This window comes from Epinephelus moara, chromosome 21 (genome assembly GCF_006386435.1).
Source record: "Epinephelus moara isolate mb chromosome 21, YSFRI_EMoa_1.0, whole genome shotgun sequence".
Lineage (NCBI taxonomy): Eukaryota > Metazoa > Chordata > Actinopteri > Perciformes > Serranidae > Epinephelus > Epinephelus moara.
Window position 1 is genome coordinate 39915478 of NC_065526.1, and position 13320 is coordinate 39928797.

The 13320-nt window shown below is 40.0% G+C and overlaps 1 protein-coding gene across 1 annotated transcript in view; it reads left to right on the forward strand.

Moving 5' to 3' along the window:
* Positions 1-6378: 6378 nt before the first annotated feature.
* Positions 6379-13320, forward strand: part of LOC126408970 (junctophilin-1-like) — a 130474-nt gene continuing 123532 nt past the window's right edge. Inside the window, exon 1 of the mRNA XM_050074799.1 lies at positions 6379-6992. Coding sequence (XP_049930756.1) covers positions 6614-6992 — 379 coding nt within the window. The 5' untranslated portion in view covers positions 6379-6613. The remainder of the gene's footprint in view (positions 6993-13320) is intronic.

The window sequence follows — 13320 nt, forward strand, 5'->3', positions numbered from 1 at the left end:
TTGCCCGTCTCATGATTTTCCCTGTTGTTTACAGGTTAGTACATAGTAAAATCACACACATATGGTCTGTATAACCTCTGTACCATGTAAAGGTAAATACCACCATATGCTCTTTTTGTTATGATGTGTATTTTGTTTAGGCTGAGGTTTTAAGGTAGCGTAGCCAGAATGCTAATGCCGGAAGGCTAATGCTGTAACTGTGCACGTGCTTAGCTCCCCGCACATGGCGTAGCTGTGTGTAGCACTTAATGTTCATCATGTCTTGGTTCAGTGCTCCCTTGTCATGTTGTGTATAGATGCTCCTATTACATCTTACATGTTAGTATATGAAGACTGTCGTGTGTATGCATTAAGTAACAGTTTTGACTCTAAGGAGTGAAATGCTAACTTGCTAGCTCTGCCGTCTGTGGGATTTCCCACTGTGTTACTATGTTGTTAGCATCCTGCTAAGCGAGGACTAGCGTCCTGTTAGCCCGTCTATCTGGGAACCTTTTGCGCATAGTAGTGTATCTACTGAGGCAATAAGTAGAAAAACAAATAAGTTTGGAGANTAGTATATGAAGACTGTCGTGTGTATGCATTAAGTAACAGTTTTGACTCTAAGGAGTGAAATGCTAACTTGCTAGCTCTGCCGTCTGTGGGATTTCCCACTGTGTTACTATGTTGTTAGCATCCTGCTAAGCGAGGACTAGCGTCCTGTTAGCCCGTCTATCTGGGAACCTTTTGCGCATAGTAGTGTATCTACTGAGGCAATAAGTAGAAAAACAAATAAGTTTGGAGACCAATGTATTTTTATTTTGTGTACCTATGAAGAAATACAGTATACATGACTGTTTATAGTTTTGTTTGTGAAATGTAAATTTAGATTATTTTATTTTATTTTATATTATTATGTACTGAGTTTGTACTGGCACTGAGTGTGGGGAAAGACCTCTGGAGTTTCAGATGCTGTTAAAGTGCAAGTAAGACACATACATGTGTATAAATAAAAGACTGGCAGAAGCGACAGAAGGAAGCACATTACCTGTTGCCCATCTCATGATTTTTCTTGTTGTTTACAGGACAAATATTCAACACAAATAATCTGGCAAGAGGCCTCCCATCCGGGGCCTGTTACATTCTGCCTAAAATCAATGATTAATTCCTTGGTCTTTAATACATTTAGTTCCAAGAAATGATCTTTGCACCATTCAACAAAGTCAGGTAAGGCCTGGCCATGGTTTGAGACTTGGCCCTGAAGAAGAGTCAGGAGAGCAGTGTCATCAGAAAATTTTACAATATAACTGCCTTCCTGTGACATTCTGCAGCTGTCTGTGTATATAATAAAAAGCAAAGGAAAAAGGACACAACCTTGGGGTGAGCCTGTACTTGAAAGCCTGGTGCTGGACATGTGTCCGTTCACTAACACCTGCTGGATTCTGTTTGTTAAAAAGTCTAAAAGCAACAATAAGAGCTGAGCAGGTACTTTAAAATACGATACAAGGTGGTCAATTAAGATGTGAGGCCGCATCTTATTGAAAGCATGAGAAGTCCGCAAATAAAATCCTTGCATGGGACTTTGATTTCTCCAGGCACTTATACACTCTGTCCAGAATAAAGAGCTTTGCATCGTCGAAATCCTTGCCGGTCTGGTAAGCAAATTGTAAGGGGTCTAATTTGCCATCTATAAGGGAGACCACCATATCTTTTATGACCTTTTAAAAAATTTTCATGACAAGGGATGTAAGTGCAACTGGTCTGAAGTCACTTAACTCCTTGGCATTCTTTGATGGTGGACGTTTTCCAGATTGTGGGTATCTGGCCACGTTCCGCACACATCTGGAATAGTTTAGAAAAGACTTCATTCAACTGTTCAGCACAGTAGCGCAATATGCGTCGCAGATGGCATCAGGACCTACAGCTTTCCTCATGTTTACCTTTTTTTAAAAAACTTGTGACACATTCCTGAGATATCACAATATCATTTTCAGGTACAAGTGAACCTTTAAGCAAGGTAACATTTTCCAAAAAGTCAGTTGTTTCAAAACGAGAAAAGAATTAATTAAAAGCATCTGGCAAGTCTGAGTCATTCATCCCATTTACGGGTTGGGTTGTTTTCCCTCATTAATATGATGATTAATGGATGCCATTGTTTTAATACCATGCCAGGCTGCCTGAAGGTTGCCACTGCTATACTGCATTTCGCTTTAGCCTTCCTTATTTCATTTCGCACTTCTCTTGAGGCAGTCTTCTTCTCCTGAGGATCCCCTATAAAGTAAGTCCGTTTCTTTTTGTTGATGACTGATTTAAGTTCCTTCGTTACCCAAGGTTTATTATTAGGATATTTAACCACCGTTTTGGTCGGTATCACAGAGTCCACACAGAACGTAATCAGTGTACAATCAGTGTGGTTAAGGCTACTTTTGAAATTAAATGTAGATTACTGAAATACGGAATGGAATACAGATTACTAGTTACTGTGTTGAACATATAATAAGTGATGTAACTATTTTAATTACTTCATTGAAGTAATGTAACCTATTACATTAGATTACATTTCTAAAAACATTTCTATGGCAAAAGAGGACATTTCTAAAGCAAAAGATGCATTTCTATGCCAGAAGAAGACATTTCTATGGCAAAAGAAGACATTTCTATGCCAACAGAAGACACATGTAACCCCTGCAATCACTACCAATTTGATTGGTAATTGGAATTTAATTGCATTTTTTTTCTCAGTAACTGTACCTGATTACAATTAAATTATTTTGTAATTTACTTACTGGAACTAGTAACATGTTAACTACATATTCCCCAACACTGCATACAGTATTGTTAACTTGCTGGAATTATGGGAGAAAATGTTATTTTTTTTTTACAATTTAACTGACTCATTTGTTAAAAAAACAAGTTTGCATTACAAATGCATCACAAGTCCAACAAAGAAATGAAAGAATGAAAATGGAATAACGAAAAACATCACTATAAAATGTTTTTTAATGAAGTTCAGCGCAGGTAGGCTAATCAAACACAAGGACAGCCTTGACAGAAAAGATATAAATAACCTACCACTCTCTCTGCATCTTTACCTCTGTCTGAAGCACACCAATCTAAAAGCCCAATAGACCACAAACTACAGGATCATTATCATAACACCAAAATGAGAGATTAAAGCTTAAATAATAAATAAATATAATAGCTTATTACATTTTCACCTACAGTATGTGCAACTTTCTTCCATGTGTTGGAGGTTAAAAAAAAGTTTTTAAAAATGGACATCTCACTGTTTTTCAGGAGGCACTCTCCTCAGTTGCTCTTCCTGAGGTTTTTTTCCCCATTAAAGGGTTTTTTGGGGGGAGTTTTACCTTTTCCGCTGTGAGGGTCCAAAGGACAGAGGGATGTCGTATGCTGTAAAGCCCTCTGAGGCAAATCATAATTTGGATTATTGGGCTTTATAAATAAAAATTGAATTGAATATAGTGAAGCAAAACAAACAAACAAAAAAAAATTACTGGCCCAAAAATATACTTGAGTAAAGAGTGAACATACAGTTTAAAAAAAGGGACATGACAAGTAGCTACTCTTCCCTGAAAAAAAAACAAAAAAACTTTTTTACTCATAATGACAATACAGATTTAAAAAATACATAAGTACCACGTTGTATAATCCCTATTAACCAGCACTGTGTTTTTGAAAATCATAGACTACAGATGTTTATGAAAGCACTGAGAGACATCTGTTTCACTTAATAATGTATTTGTATTTGTTTTAATCTAGTGGCCTTAAAATAGTAAAATCTAAAAGCAGTAGTCCTGTCCGGATCAATACACTCTATCCCTGATATGTGTATGTTGTTCTGATATGAGAAGTGTTGATCACTCTGTTACATGCATGTGTGACAGGCCTGCAGACCAACAGGCACACTTTTGGGTAAATTAATGTTACTATATATTCCTACTGCTACTGAAAATTCGAGTTTGAGTGAATTGAATCTTCACAGTGAGACAGTGAAAACAGCTGGTATTGCTTCTAAATTTGGAAATCAGCCATGTTAACAGCTTTGAACAGGGAGAAACCAAGATGCATTTCATTCCTACACTACTCAACTTGTTGCAGATAGTATTTGCCACATTTTAGTCCTGAAAAAGTTATTTTACCAACACATTTCTTTTAAAATCCTTAAAAGATATCTCACTGCCTAATCAAACCAGGAGGCTGCAGTTAGGTAAAGTCCTACAGTTTATTTTCACTCAATATGTCAATAATAAGTGTTGTAATTTCAGTGTGTGTGCAGAGAAAAACAGTAAAAGACCTTTAATCAAATTACTGGAAACTAATTGACACACAGCAAACCTAGAAGTTTGAGCAAAGGATGAATGTTTGAATTGTGGAACTTTAGGCAAAACACACTATATGCAAGCAATGTGTAGAATGTTGTTTGCAAACAGCCCTGCAAATATAGCATCTATTACTCTTAAATTATGAGAATTTAATTGATTACCATGAAATGTTCTCGTCTGACAGATTTCATAATACTGTTTATATTCAGGTACAGAGCTACACGTTTAAAGGGGAACTATACCCATTTTCAATATTCCATATGTGGTCTAAGATGTTCCAAAATATTAGTAGCCTAAACATCAACAACTCGCTCCTAAATCCAAAAGCTAAAGAGCTCAAACTCACATTTGTAGTGTCGTAGGGTATAAAGTCTGGAGCTGTTCCACAGACAAATTAATTGGAAAATATATTCTAGATGACACTGAGAAAACCCAGGGGATAGTTCAGAGTATATGGGTATAGTTTCTGTTTCACAAATGAGAACACTACTATAAAATATAAGCTCAGACACATCAAACCAACTTAGGAGAACTAGTGGAAACGAAAGCGACCAACAAGTTATTCATGAACACACTGCAAAGACTACAGCCAACAGCCAACCAGCACGTACGTTCCCCAAATGCGTGAGAGGAAGTAACTCTCCACACAAATACAGATGGCAGTCGTCTGTGTTCTTCATTCAAAGAGAATCACACGAAGACCATCTTGTTGCTAGTTAGCCAGTTAGCACATTAACACCACAATCCAATGTGAAAGGAACAGAGCATATTTATTGTGCACTAGTGAACAGTAACACAAACCATGGGGAAACATTTCTGTTAAAGAGCTAAATCTAATTCAGCTTCCAGTGAAAGCATACAGGGGCTGACAAGGAGCAGGTTTTTTTGTTTTTTTTTAATGGTTTTTTGGTTAGATGCCTGAAATAAGGTCTGAGGTAACACAATCTTTAGAGACTTTCAAGATAGGCTATGTTCTACAACATAAAATACATCAGTAAATACCCCACTCGTTAACTCTGAAGCTTTCGTGTTGTTGCTAACGAGTAGCTAAATGAGACTACAGAACGTCATCACGTTTTTTTATTTATTTTTTTTATTTAACCTTTATTTACCCAGGCAAGCAATTAAGAACAAATTCTTATTTACAAATGCAGCCTGAACCAAAGAGCAAAGGCTCTCTGAACACATGGTTGCAAAGCCGTTGACCACGGCTTTGCAACCATGCTGTGGTTGGTTGGTGTAGTCCCTTTATACCCTAATGTTTGCTTTTTACTTCTGGTGATTTAGGATTGAAAAATCATAAAAGTGGTGTTTATTTGTGAAGTTTATCTTGCTGAACAAAATGTGGAAGTATCATAAATGTCTGTTTGCCACAGAGCTTATTTTCTGCACTAATCCAAAATCCAACGGAAAAATCACATAGGTCTTGTGTCAGGGGAACCAGGGTGATGCTAATTCCTGCATTGCTTAACTTTCTGTTGTGTTGGTGAAGATTCTCAGTCAGTCAGTTCTGTTGTGTCATCCTTGGAACACTCTGTGGAGCTGCTCCAGCCTTTCTACCCTATGACATCATGAGTTTAAGGTTTACTTCTCTGATTTCTGGCTTTGAGATAGAGTAGCTCAGAACTAAACTTTTCTGGGCTATGGATATAACATATTGGAATTCTTAATTTAAGGGTTGTTCATCTTTAATATTTCTGGCTGTAGGCCATGATCTATTTGCAGGCTAGAACCTTGACTTGTCATGTTTCGATTGGCATAAAAACAGGCATTCCTGGTTGTTTTATGAACAAACTGTTTCTCAGTTGATCTCCTTGGTAATGTGTTTATATCACAGCTTCACTGCTGTGGTGACATAGGCCTACTGTGACCAGAAAACTTAACCGATGTATCCTAACTACTGTTTCCCTGAAACCTAGAGCCTGGTGTACATCTAAGCATTAGTTTAAATGGCTGGCTTTTACTTTGAAAACTCAAACAGGAAATCCATGTTGTTTCATGACGTGTATCTCAGCAGTCTTTACTTGAGGGTGGGAGAGTCTTCTCTTTCAACACTCAGCATTGAGCGACCATAGCAGCCGTCGTGGCGGCCGCCTCTCACCCTCCCACGCCCCGCTTTCAATAACTGACAGCGCACTGCTGATGCGCTCAGCCGCCACCGCTCCCTGCTTCCTCACACCACCGCTGAGAGCTCGCATTCTCACCGGGGCTTTCCTGTCATTATCACCGCGCATCTCGCACACCCTGGACTTCATAATAAGCCACACAATAGTACTTTTACCCTCCGTTTCTTAATGACGGGCGGTCGGTTCGACTTTGACGATGGTGGCACCTACTGCGGAGGCTGGGAGGACGGCAAAGCCCACGGCCAGGGTGTGTGCACCGGACCCAAGGGCCAGGGCGAGTACTCAGGCTCGTGGTCCAACGGTTTCGAGGTGGTTGGCATCTACACCTGGCCCAGCGGCAACCTGTACCAGGGCTACTGGGCGCAAGGGAAACGCCACGGACTCGGCGTGGAAACCAAGGGGAGGTGGATTTACCGGGGGGAGTGGACTCACGGGTTCAAGGGTCGGTACGGAGTCCGGCAGAGCCTGAACACACCGGCCAGGTACGAGGGCACCTGGAGTAACGGACTTCAGGACGGATATGGCGTGGAGACATACGGTGATGGAGGTGAGAGGGGAGCTTAGTTTCTGATACTAAATGTTTCTCAATCTTGGAACATATGAATATTGTCTCTTTTTATAAACTAACGTTACAGTGTAGGAAAACATCGTGCACATGACCAGTGACCACAAATCAACCCAAATGCCACATTAACACACCCACACTGGGTTTGTGATGATCTTATGTCTATCATTCAGTTTTATTAAGAAGCTGGCAAGAGCTGTGTGCTTGCTGGAAATAACATTATTGATTATGGATTGATTAATACATGAAGCAAGTATTTTTTATTTTACTATGGATGCTGACATTTTTTCCTGGCTTGGAGTCATGTAGTGTCATACAGGGTCACACAAATTTGGTGTCTCCATTAACCCTACAGAGCCGATTAGTTTCAAAATGAGGGGGCTTTTGCTACGGTGCAGTGACTTATTCAAAATATATATAATGAACCAACAATTTGTGAAACAGACTTAGGTAATTATTAAAACTTTATTATGAAATTCCGTTTCATCATGAGATTTAGTAGTTACAAAATTTGATCGGAGATCATTTTTATTTTAGCCTATACTTTTTATTTCAAAATACTTCCTTTTTAAATGGTGTTTTTAATTCTTTATGGCATGTTTCTGGGGCGGCAGTAGCTCAGTCCATAGGGACTTGGGTTGGGAACCGGAGGGTCGCCTGTTCAAGTCCCCGTCCGGACCAAAAATGTGGAGCGTGGACTGGTAGCTGGAGAGGTGCCAGTTCACCTCCTGGGCACTGCCGAGGTGCCCCTGAGCAAGGCACCGAACCCCCCAACTGCTCGGAGCGCCTGTCATGGGCAGCCCACTCTGACATCTCTCCATTTAGTGCATGTATAGGTCCAGTTTGTGCATGTGTGTGTTCGGACCTGTGTGTAATTGACAACAGATATACTTAATAAAGTATATTAAATTAAAAATTTCTTGGTAACACTTATCACAGTGACGTAATTTAGAGGAAGATAAGTAGAAATACATTATTCCCCTCAGCCCACTCACTATGACATCTTTCCATACATTGAAGCATGTAGATCAGAATCATTGGTACATGTGTGTATCAGGCCCCTGTGTGTGTTTGTGCGTGTATGTAAAACGAAAGCACGGGAAAAAAAACCCCTGAATTTCCTGGGCCCTCGAGCAGTTGAGGATTAGGCACCTTGCTCAAGGGCACCTCCGCAGTTTCCTTAAACAAGTGAACTGGCACCTCTCCAGCCCAGTCCACACAGTACTTTTTTTAAAAACCTAAACATAATCTAGTTTACATTGCTGCCTCACTCTTGTGGAAGAGACTGTGACAGCCACTTTAATGTGTTACAGAGTCCCCTGGAAACACCTGTTGTGGAAGCAAAGTTTGACTAAAACTAAACCCCCCCCCCCCCAGTTTAACTTTTTTTTAAGGGGGATTAGCTATTCTAGCTTTAATATGTCCTGTAGACAACTTGAATAAATATTGATAGTTGCACTATACTTTGATTATATCTTGAGTTAGGCCATATTTCCCCTGTAAATTGTATTTGTCATCAAATATATTTTATTGTGCTACTTTTATCATAATAATAGAAGTATGTAAGACAGATTTTAATAATAGATTCTGTTGGTATTCTTGAATGGACTCCTTTTAAAAAAGTCAAATATGTGGTAATATTGCATTCAAATGAAAATTGGGATCCGTGTGCAAGCTACAGTTCCCATTGTTTTCCATCGCTATGGAGGTTTAGAAATGTTTAAAGGCTTGGCCAACTTATTGACATTGTAAAAATAGACTTTCATAGCCTCCACGTGTGGACAAATTGTCAAAAACACTCCAGATGTACAGGCCAGGATGAGTTGCATGTGTAAGTGATGTGAATATTGTGATAAGAGTATTTGTGAATATTTGATAGAATTATACCAAAAATGTTTCTGGATTTGGCCATATTTACATTAGAAACATGACTGCAACAGTAACATACAATTACAGAACTCACCTGATTCAGGCTGTGTCTCACTGGAAGTCGTGAGGTAGTGAGGTGGTGTGCTGAATCCAGCCGTGCTGCTGCTTGTTGCGTGACTTGTAGCTGTATTCAAACATACAGTACATCCATACTGTCTGTTGTGTCATTCTACTTCATATAAAGTAGGCATTGTACAAATAGACTTTATTTTATTTAACCTACATTTACTGTGATTAGTAACAAGGTTAAACTGGAACATTAAATAGTAATAATAATAATGACATTATAATAATAATATTAATAACAACTACAAATGACAACATAGCAGTGTATCAGAGACCACAAATAATTGGCTAAACTTATATTCTTTAGCGAGTGGAGGAGATGTCAGAGAAGGCCCCTCTGTGGCAGCTTCTCGGGGTTTCTTGTTCAAATATTTTCTCAGTGCATTTGGACAAATGTAGAGTAGATTTACCTCTTACTGTACAGTACAAGCAAAACATGTAGCTGCAGCAGACGGACTACTACTTGCACCAGTGATGTGTTCGACATAACATAAATTATTATCTAGTTGTGATTATGCATTACTAAAATAAAAGAGGTTGCACTACAATTATATAGTCACACATTAGTTTTACAGTTGTCCCTATTTGTTATCGAATTTCAGCACAATATCTAATGTGCTAAGGGAGGAGCACTAAGCAGCCAGTAGTTAACCAGATAAAAACAGCAATAAACCAGCTCAGCAGCTTAACTCAATCCTTGGCAGCAATCACATCATTATCTACAGTAGTATTATTAGGCAACTTTGCTTTATTTCAACTTCGCAAGCTGCTAGCTCATACAAATGAAAAGTCAAACGGCATTTTTTAGTGTTATAAAAGACAACATACTTCAATACTGGGACCTCCGCCTTCTCTTTCCTCTGCTTTCTGTATGTCGCACCTGAGGGCTTGGACGTCTTTTCATGATGATAACCCAGTAATTTGACAAATTATGACCTCTTGTTGTCTGTCAGTCACAACCGCTACCTACCTGAGATGCGCACAGATAACTCGTCCCACCCCTCTCTTCCACAGTGACGTGACTGAGCAAGGTGCAGGACAGGTTCAGGGCCAGGTCAAATAATGACAAACAACAGGGGAGTTGTTGTTGTTTACTTTTTTGGAGTATGAGGAAAGGGCACCAGTCGGGGCTGCAAATTATTATAAGTATTTATTTTATTTTATTTATTCTATTTTATTTTATTTTTTTGAGGGCTTGCAGCTGCGCCCCCGCCAGCATGTGGCGCCCTAGGCAACCACCTATATGGCTTATGCCAAGAGCTGGCCCTGCACTGTCAATATATATTTCATGTCTCTTTTTATGACAGTGGTGATGCCACTGTTCTCTTGCCTTTCAGCCAATCAGGTACACCCTGCTCTGCCTCTCTTAGGGTAGCAAGTGTAACGGCTCCCAAATTTAGCCAGTTAGCCCCAGCTAGATGGATGGATCAATCAATCAATCAATCAATCAATCAATCAATCAATCAATCAATCAATCACTTGGTCAGTCACTCAGTCACTCAGTCAGTTAATTATTTTCTCACATAAAGTCATACAAGGTACAACTCCAGTGAAATGTGATCCTGTCAGCTCCTTCAACGTGTGCATTGCAATTTAGTCCTTTTTTTTGCCTCTCCTTACATGGTTGGCTGCTGCTTTCTAATTGCCCATGTTTCCAGATGGCTCTGTTACCTTAGTTAGTGGTTGTGGAATGATTTAACTGTAGTTTTGGGTAGAGTTGCTACCATGGCTCCAGTGTAACTTTTCCATTAGAGGCACAGGTGCTACCAACTTTTTTTTACTTGCTTTCATCAGAACATAATTTGGTCACACCAATTTATTATTATTTTTTATTTTATTTTATTTTTTAATGCCTTCGTGCTGACGATAGCTGTAGCCAAAGGCGTTATGTTTTTGGGTTGTCGGTCCATCCAGTTCTCATGGTCAGATATTTGGTTGGGGTATGTTTTCACAGACATGGATGTAAACTGTAACACAAACTTGACTGGTGCACAGTGGCATAAAATTGTGGGGCAGTAATTCTAGTTCTGTCCTGTCTTGTTGTAAATATCGTCATCATCATCATCATCATCATCATCACTGTAAACAAATCTTCTTATATTGGAAAAATATATAAATGTTCTCTTTCCAAATTTTTACATGTTTTGGCAGACTATTCTTTCTTCAAAGTTCTATTCTATGTTTTTGCATGTTTTGTGTTTTATGTTGAAATGAAATAAAAAGATAAATGTTTATAGTAGATTCAGGACAGTGTTTCCCCGAGGATTTTTTCCAGCAGCGGTGCTGAAGTGGGTAAGTTTTGTTTTGCGCAGACAGAAAAAAGCCAGAGCTTTAGACGCATATTTGTACAGAGTTGAAGATGTTGAATTATATTTGATAAAATGCTTCCCATACCTCATATGGTGTTACGATTGCTCTTGCATGTGGGGGCAGATGTAACATTTGACATCTAGTGTTTCAATCAGTGTTGTGATTTTAACTTTAACCAGCAACCTCATAATGCCCCTAACAACGAAGTAAAGTGGTCCTACATTAGTAAACTTTATTTAAATCATACAAATTATCTAAAGCATACATTACATTCACTTTGCATGTGGGGAACTTCCTGCAAAAGTCTTACGGCCGCACCCATGTGACCAGTGGAATTTACAACCATCGGCCACTATTGGAGCCCTGTTCCGCCATTAATGATAGTTTATATAACGTCCTATGGGCGCCGATTTATCAGCAAAACTGATGAATCGGTCAACCTCTAGTTGTAATTTTGCAACTGCAGGCCTTACAGGGCTCATCGAATTAGAGACTCACAATATTGGATTTTTTTTGCCAATATCCAATATGCAACTTATATTTAAAAAAAAACAAAAAAAAACTTGCTCATATTTTCTGAAACTCTATACGCTATATTCATGCAGCACTGTATGGGACAGATACTAAGTGAAAAAAATCATATTCCTCTGCCTATTCTATTCCATCTATCCATACATTTTCATCCGCTTATCCTGAGCTACGTCGTGGGGACAGCAGGCTGAGCAAAGCACCTCAGATGTCCCTCTCCCCAGCAACACTTTCCAGCTCCTCCAGGGGGACCTCAAGGCATTCCCAGGCCAGATGAGATATGTAATCCCTCATGCGTGTCCTGGGTCTACCCCTGTATTCGAGACTACTCCAGTTTTTTCATTTTTCTTTTTTTTTTTTGCATTATGGCAAAAATGATTTGTTAAATTGTTGAGTTTGGTAAATACTTACTCGACAAGTGGACATGGCTCTGAACAAGACAGGGAAAGGATGGAGGAAGATGGAGCAGGAACCAAGCAGCAGCCTCTGGGGCTGAAAAATTAAGCCAACATTGAAGTGCCAAAAACAAATTAACTGAATGTCCACTTGAGGCTGGCTTCAGAAGCCAGTCAGTCCCCATAGACCCCATGTTAAAATATCCAACTTTTCAGCAGAAATAATCATGTTCACAGCCTGATACAAAAACTGTATCAGTTTCTTTAGCTAATTAACTAGAGTTGCAGTCTGAGGGGACAAGAGGAAGAGGAAAGCTCAGCTCTCGTAAAGGGAAGATGGCGGCGCGTGTGGACGCAGCGGCTTTGTGCTCGCACTTTCAGTGCTTCGTTTTCGTATTTGTTTTGTACGTCCTGCTCGTTCGAACTGCTTTCTGTCGAGCTAACGTCACCTACAGCCGACAGGACCTGTTAAAAATCGGTGTTTCGTGTGAGTTGAGTATAACAGCGGAGTCCTCTCGTTCATACAACATCCCAGAGTCCATAACAAGGGACGCCGGCTCTTCGTGGATTACGATCCCAACGAGGAGGAAGCGGAGGCGGCGCAGGGAGCGCAAGCAGAAGCGGGGATGCAGAGCAGGCGGGCTAGCTAGGCTACGGAAGCGGCCCCACAAACCACCACTTCCCAGCCTCTCCCTCGCAAACGTAAGATCCCTCGCCAACAAAATGGACGAGCTGAGGCTCCAGGCGGCTTTGGATTACTTCACCAGAGACTGCTGTGTCTTACTCATCACCGAAACTTGGTTACATTCATCTATTCTGGACTCGGCTATAGAGCTAGCATGCTTCACAACACGGCGCTTCAACAGGACCAGTGACTCCGGTAAGAACAAAGGAGGAGGGTTGTGTATTTACATCAACAACAACTGGTGTAGCAACACGGTGACTGTAGCCAGCCATTGTTCCCCAGAGTTGGAATATTTGACTGTGAAATGCCGACCGTTCTACCTTCCTCGGGAGTTCACTGGGGTCATGCTAACCGTTGTTTACATTCCACCGGATGCTAATGCTAGCTCGGCCCTCGG